Source organism: Myotis daubentonii, chromosome X (assembly GCF_963259705.1).
Source record: "Myotis daubentonii chromosome X, mMyoDau2.1, whole genome shotgun sequence".
In the NCBI taxonomy this organism is placed as follows: Eukaryota; Metazoa; Chordata; class Mammalia; order Chiroptera; family Vespertilionidae; genus Myotis; species Myotis daubentonii.
In genome coordinates, this window is record NC_081861.1 from 8,883,254 (window position 1) to 8,891,061 (window position 7,808).

Consider the following 7,808-nt stretch of genomic DNA (forward strand, 5'->3'; position numbering starts at 1 on the left):
TTGGGGATGTTAATCTGTTCCTTTTTGCTTTGTCAGAGTTCTTTATTTTGTATTCTTTTGTCTTTTACATGGGGTCAGTTAGATTCAGGCTTTCTTTCATCCTTTCACTGCCTGTAGACTTCAAATACGTGTGTGTGTGTGTGTGTGTGTGTGTGTGTGTGTGTGTGTGTGTGTGTGTGTGTGTGAAGTCCCTCCCCCCATTGGTCTTTTAATGTCCTCTACAGAAGCAGGCTCCCTCTCCCCCCTCCCTCCCTCCTTCTCTGGCTTTTCTCTCCTCTCTTTGTTTATTTCCCTCTCTGCTGCTCTCCCTCGCCCTGGGTTTTTTCGTTCCAGAAGTTTTTCATTTTGATCGAGTCGCAGCTATCATTCTGGGCCTGGCGCCGCGTCAGCGGCGGGGGGAGGGGCGCGCGCGGGGGGAGGGGCGGGGCGGGGAGGAGCGGGCGGAGCGGCTGCGGGAGTTGCTGGGAGCGCGCGCGGTAGGATCACACGGCGGTGGCGGCGGCGGCGGCGGCGGAGGCCCAGAGCCCTGAGCGCTGAGATCTCGGCCCGCGGCCTACACGGAGCCATCTCTCCAGCCGAGGAGCGGAAGCCCGCAGCCTTCATCACCGAGGTACTGTGCTCCGCGCTCCCCGCCCGAGCCGGCCCAGCCTGCTGCGGCGGCGCCTCCTTTCTCCTCCTTCCCTCGCTTTCTCTCTCTCGCCCGTCCGCCCGCGCCTTCCCTGTCTGCCTGCGTCACCGCGGCCGCCATGGCTGAGAACGGCGAGAGCAGCGGCCCCCCGCGCCCCTCCCGCGGCCCTGCTGCGGCCCAAGGCTCTGCCTCTCCCCCGGCCGAGCCCAAAATCATCAAAGTCACCGTGAAGACCCCCAAAGAGAAAGAGGAGTTCGCGGTGCCCGAGAATAGCTCGGTGCAGCAGTTCAAGGAAGCGATCTCGAAACGCTTCAAATCCCAAACGGATCAGCTGGTGCTGATCTTCGCCGGAAAAATCCTAAAAGATCAAGATACCTTGAGCCAGCACGGCATCCATGATGGACTGACCGTTCACCTTGTCATCAAAAGCCAGAACCGACCTCAGGGCCAGACCACACAGCCCAGCACGACCGCGGGAACGACTACTACTACCACCACCGCGTCGACTCCCAGGAGTAACTCCACACCTATTTCCACAAATAGCAACCCGTTTGGGTTGGGGAGCCTGGGAGGACTTGCGAGCCTTAGCAGCCTGGGCTTGACCTCGACCAGCTTCACCGAGCTGCAGAACCAGATGCAGCAGCAGCTCCTGTCCAGCCCTGAGATGATGCTCCAAATCATGGAAAATCCCTTTGTTCAGAGCATGCTTTCGAATCCCGATCTGATGAGGCAGCTCATCATGGCCAATCCACAGATGCAACAATTGATTCAGAGAAACCCAGAAATCAGTCACCTGCTCAACAACCCAGATATAATGAGGCAGACCCTCGAAATCGCCAGGAATCCAGCCATGATGCAGGAGATGATGAGAAATCAAGACCTGGCCCTCAGCAATCTCGAAAGCATCCCAGGGGGCTATAATGCCCTACGGCGCATGTACACTGACATTCAAGAGCCGATGCTGAATGCTGCACAAGAGCAGTTTGGGGGTAATCCGTTTGCCTCCGTGGGGAGCAGTTCCTCCACCGGCGAAGGTTCGCAGCCTTCCCGCACCGAAAATCGAGATCCGCTGCCCAATCCGTGGGCACCACCGTCCGCTACTCACAGTTCTGCAACCACCGGCACCACCTCGAGCAGCGGCAGCGGGTCCAGCGGTAGCTCCAATAATCCTGGGAACACTATGGCCGCGGCCAATTATGTCGCCAGCGTCTTCAGCACCCCGGGCATGCAGAGCCTGCTGCAACAGATAACTGAAAACCCCCAGCTGATCCAGAATATGCTGTCGGCGCCCTACATGAGAAGCATGATGCAGTCGCTGACCCAGAATCCAGATTTGGCTGCACAGATGATGCTGAACAACCCCGTGTTCTCGGGAAACCCTCAGCTGCAGGAGCAGGTTCGTCCGCAGGTCCCTTCTTTCCTGCAGCAGATGCAGAGTCCAGACACGCTGTCAGCCATGACAAACCCGAGAGCCATGCAGGCGCTAATGCAGATCCAGCAGGGGCTACAGACATTAGCCTCTGAAGCGCCTGGCCTCATTCCCAGCTTCACTCCAGGTGTGGGGGTGGGGGTGCTGGGAACCGCTATAGGCCCTGTAGGCCCAGTCACACCCATAGGTCCCATCGGCCCCATTGTGCCGTTTACCCCCATTGGGCCGATTGGGCCCATAGGACCCACTGGCCCTGCGGGTCCTCCTGGCTCCACTGGTTCTGGCAGCACCCCTGGGCCCACCGTGCCTAGCTCTGCATCCAGTGAAACCACGAGCCCAACATCAGAATCTGGACCCAGCCAGCAGTTCATTCAGCAAATGGTGCAGGCTCTGGCTGGAGGAAATCCTCCTCAGCTGCCAATTCCAGAAGTCAGATTTCAGCAACAACTGGAACAGCTCAACGCCATGGGCTTCTTAAACCGCGAAGCTAACTTGCAGGCTCTAATAGCAACAGGAGGCGACATCAATGCAGCCATTGAGCGGCTGCTGGGCTCCCAGCCATCCTAATTACATTTCTGTACCTTGGAAAAATGTATCTTATTTTTGATAATGGCTCTTAAATCTTTAAACACACACAAATCATGCTTTACTTTCATTTTGATTCTTTTCAATCTGTCTAGTTATAAATCTAATGATAGATTTTAAGGTGGAGTCCATACCTGCCTCCTTCCTTCCTTCCTTTCCTCTCTGCTCCCTCCCCTCTCCCTCTCTCCCTCTCTCCTTCCATTTCCTTCCTTGTCTGTTTTGAATGATGGGAATCAATACTGTTTTACTGTTTTTCTCAAAAGTGTTGCATGCAGACACTTCTCTTTATTCTGCATTTATTGTGATTTTTGGAAACAGGTATCAAACTTCACAGTTGGGTGAACAAGTTTTGTTCTTCAGACGTCCAATTTGTTTGCATTTTAAACATTAGCCTATGATAGTAATTTAATGTAGAATGGGAAATATTAAAACAAGAAGCAAATTATCTGAAGCTCTCTAATTTGTGGTACAATATTGCTTATTGTGACTTTGGCATGTATTTTTGCTAGCAAAATGCTGTAAGGTTTATATCATTCTTTGATTTTTTGCTATATTTGTATACAGTACAGTAAGCACAATTGGAACTGTACATCTAGAAATGTTACAACAGAGTTTCTGAGCATAATATGTGTAATCACAGTGAGAAAGAATATAAGTATTTCTGGAGCTAGGTATGTAACAATTTTGTAGAATCTTACAGCATCTTTGATCAACTTCTCAGTGAAAATGTTGGCTAGGCAAGTTCAGTTAAAATATAGTAGAAATGTTTATCCTGGTATTTCTAAGTATACATTTAATTGTACAGAAAACTTACTGTGTGAAATTGTGTCAACATTTGCTGATTGACTGTATATGACCTTAATCTTTGTGCGGCCTGAAGGATCAGTGTAGTAATGCCAGGAAAGTGCTTTTGACCTAAGATTTCCTTCTCAGCTTCTCTCATAAAGAGACCCTAATAATACACATTTTGATTTGTAATTGGAAATGTAACTTTCACTGAAAATGTCATGTGATGTTTGCATTACTTTTAACTGCGATGTGTAAAGGATACTGTATCTTTTGACTCTATCAGTTATTTCTCTTATGCACAGGGAAAAAAGCATTAAAATGACTAAAAAAAATAAAAAATAATAAAAAATGGATAAATGGCTTCCTTTTTGCCTTCTGGCCCTAGGATACTGTTTAGTAGCATTGCTCCACCCCAAGATTTTATAAATCTTATCCTATATTTCTCTAATTTTAATGGTTTTACTAAAAAAAAAAAGACTCCTTTTCTCTTCTGCAATGATTTTGATATACAGGTTTAGGGATTTAATTTTTTTTTCTTTCCCCAAAATTAGCCAGTTGTTAGCTAGTATTTATCTCTTGAGCACCATCCATTTGAAATATCATATATATATATATATATATATATATATATATATATATATATATACATATACATATATATATATATACACACACACATACACACACACACACTTTATTTTGGGTTTTTCACAATTTATGTAAAAATACGTTTTTATTGATTTCAGAGAGGAAGTGGAGAGGGAGAGATAGAAACATCAGCGACAAGAGAAGCTGCCTCCTGTATGCCCCCTACTGGGATCAAGCCCACAACCTGGGCATGTGCCCTGCCTGAGAATCCAACCATGACCTGGTTCATGGGTCGATGCTCAACCACTGAGCCACACCCGCTGGGCTATTTTTCACAATTTTGGACGATTCTGACATTTATTTGTACCACATGAACTTTGCAGTTAATTGGTTTCCCCCAAGAATAAATTGGGAATTTGGTTGGGACTGTCTTAAATTGATATAATAGTGAGAATTATAGAATTGCAGTGCTTTTCAGGAACATGATACTTTGTCTCATTTAAAAAACATTTTATATCCTTTAGGGGCTTTTCATTTATTAAAGTCCTGTATAATCTATGATAAATGTATTCCTAGGTAACACATACACACAGGAAAAAATAATGCGAATGGGAGCTCTTATTCAATTTGTTACCTATATGGGCATTTTTGCTACATAGGGTAAGAATACTTCCATAGAATAATTTTAAACTGGCAATTTCCTGAAATCTATTCATTTCAGAGATATTCATTTGATTCCTGAGTTTTTCCTAGTAAGCAGTCATATCAATGATAAGTTAGAATAATATGTGTTCCTTTTCAAAATTTAATATAGTTTCTGACTGCATGGGGTAAACACTTCTAGAACAGTCTCCAAGTAATAAAAGTGGCAGGGGCAGTCTTGTCTGGGTTTTCATTTTAACCAGACGAGGTTTGCTACAGCGATTCAAAATTGCATTTTTGAAAACACATTCCTCCGGGAGATGATCAAATAAGTTTGCAACACGCCGTGTACTACAACCCCTCTTCAAGATCCCTGGTGCAGTAAATATTGACCAGTATTATTTTTTTTTAAAGAATAAAAGCTATTTAACTTTGTTTCATTCAGCACTTCCCAAACTGATTTGAGTAAAGGACACCTTTTTAATTTTAAACGCACCTCATAACATTTGGCCTATCAGCGTTCCTCAGAAAACCAAGGTAGGAAATATGATTTGTTATTTCATTGCTATATTATGCTGGGTGTTTGCGATCATAATAAAGACAAAGTCTGCCATAAAAAGGAGAATTTTAATGAATGGCATGGATGGTTTTACAGGGAAATAAACCCTAAGATATGCCAGTGGCATAGAAAACAGCAGTAAATCAGTAGCAGCAGGAAAACTGGATGTTGTCGGAGCCCTGGCTCAGACGGTTTAGCAGGTAAATTTCTTTCAAGCATTTAAGGAACAGAATTCCTTAATTACTCTTGCAAAATGTTGGTCTGATTTTTAATACATTTTGTTTTCTCCTGGAAAAGACTCAAGGCTTTATTAAGTCTACTGTAGTTTTTACTTTGCTTTCTAGTATGTTTTTGTTTATAACTGTATTTCCTCTTTCCAAAATCACTTTGAACTCTTTGTCCTTCCTCCATGCCTTACATGAGGTAGTTTTTTTTTCTATTATTTTGCAAGTTGTTTTTCCAGGCTCTGTTTTGGTTTGGGGTTTTATTTATCTACAATCAATTCACAGTGTATCTATTTATTCACCATGGGATCAAGAAGGGTACATCCTGACCTGCCAACCCTTCCCCTCCAGGAAGAGTGGGGCAGTGCTTATAGGCGTTCACTGTTTACTGCTTGTCGCCCCCTCCCTGAGCTCACACTGGGCTGCTGGAAGGTGTAAGTTTATATACTGGGGCTGTGATCAGCAGGATGAGGTAGTGGGGAGGGAGGCAGGGTCCTGGGCAACCCCAGCAGGAGTTCACCTCAAGATGGCTTTTCTGCCCTAGCCAGTTTGCCTCAGTGGATGGAGCATCGGCCTGCCGACTGAAGGGTCCTGGGTTCGATTCTGGTCAAGGGCACATACCTGGGTTATAGGCTCCAGGGTGAGTGTAGGAGGCAACCAATTGATGTTTCTCTCACATTGATATTTCTGTCTTTCCCTCTCTCTTCCACTCTCTGTAAAAAAAAAAAAAATTAATGGAAAATTACCCTTGGGTGAGGATTAAAAAAAAAAAAATGAGGTTGAAAAAACAAATAGTAAATGATAAAACAATTTTTTTTTTTTTAAAAAAAAGGCTTTTCTCATGTGCTCTTTGGCCTCTACTTCAGGTACGTGGTTGATACATATATTCTCACCAGTTGTGTGGTGGTGTGGTGGTGGGGGGATTAGATACACAACATTAAAACAGGCCCTGCGGGCTCATTCAAGAGGACTCATCTCGGGTGGGGCTCACCATGTTGATTGAAAAACCACAATCAGAGACACTGACTTGCCCTCTGAGAGTGATCAGCCTGCGCCAACTTCTGTTGATCTGAAGTGGCAAAATAGGAGCAAATGGAGTCATTCTAGTCAGGGCCTCACTCGGGTGGGGTTTAAGGTGTCAGGAGAGCCATCTGGCCTATGTCTCACATTCACAAAAGGGCTCAAATTTAGGATTTTGACATTACCCTCAAATGAATTGCCCACTCCAGCCACAGAGCCAGATTAACGTGGTGGAAAATGCTCATCATACAGCTTAATTTAATAAATGGGATTTTTTTAAACTAGCAATTTTGATATTTCTAATTTGACATTATTTTCTTTAAAAAATAGACTTGAAGGCTTACATAAAATGGTAGTTACTCAGGCTGCTCTCAACTTATGAGAGGTTCGCATCCCAGTCATTTTCACTGATTTGCCCCTACTTCCAGTCCTTACATATATATACTAGAGGCCCGGGACATGAATTCGTGCATGGGTGGGGTCCAGGCCGGCCCATGGAGGGGATGCAGGAGGTTGGCCTGCCGGCCCTGCCCCCCCCCCCGATGGGGCAGTTGGGGGTGAGGCCTGCCGGGGGGAGGGGCCGTGGGCAGTTGGCCAACTGGCCCTGCCCCCTGGTCGAACTCCCGGTTGAACTCCTGGTTGAACTCCCAGTCAAACTCCAGGTTGAGGGGGAAATTTGCATATTAGCCTTTTATTATATAGGATTGCCAGTGTGCGTCATATGTACCAGCCAATTGGTTGGTCGGACAGTCGGTCACTTAGCCTTTTATACATACATATATATATATATATATATATATATATATATATATATTTATCTATTATCTATTATATAGATACTAGAGGCCCGGTGCACAAAAATTTGTGCACTTGGGGGGGGGGCCTCAGCCCGGCCTGTGCCCTCTCGCAGTCTGGGACCCCTCGGGAGATAATGACCTGCTGGCTTAGGCCTGCTCCCGGGTGGCAGAGGGCAGGCCCAATCCCTAGGTGCAGCCCCTGGTCGGGCTCAGAGCAGGGCTGATTGGGGAGTTGGGGTGCCGCCCCCTGTCATGCACAGAGCAGGGCGGAGTGGGAGGTTGTGATGCCACCCTGTCACGCTCAGGATAGGGCCGATTTGGGGGTTGGGGCACCGCCCCCTGTCACACTCAAGGCAGGGTCGATGGGGAGGTTGCGGCGCCACCCCCTGTCACGCACAGAGCAGGGCCAATCAGGGGGTTGGGGCGCTGCCCCCTGTCACGCACAGAGCAGGGCCCATCAAGGGGGTTGGTGCATTGCCCCCTGTCACGCACAGAGCGGGGCCCATCAGGGGGGTTGGGGCTCCATACCCTGTCATGCACAGAGCAG

General features: G+C 46.6%; 1 protein-coding gene across 1 annotated transcript; it reads left to right on the forward strand.

Annotated features, from left to right (window-relative positions):
* The first annotated feature begins 458 nt into the window (after positions 1-458).
* UBQLN2 (ubiquilin 2) lies at positions 459-3,791 on the forward strand. Its single transcript, XM_059680051.1, has one exon. It carries the CDS (start codon positions 747-749, stop codon positions 2,622-2,624), a length of 1,878 nt encoding a protein of 625 aa, XP_059536034.1. The 5' UTR covers positions 459-746; the 3' UTR covers positions 2,625-3,791.
* Positions 3,792-7,808: the final 4,017 nt, after the last annotated feature.

Coding starts and splice junctions, on each gene's coding strand:
- UBQLN2 (XM_059680051.1), top strand. CDS start 747: ATGGCTGAGAACGGCGAGAGCAGCGGCCCCCCGCGCCCCTCCCGCGGC.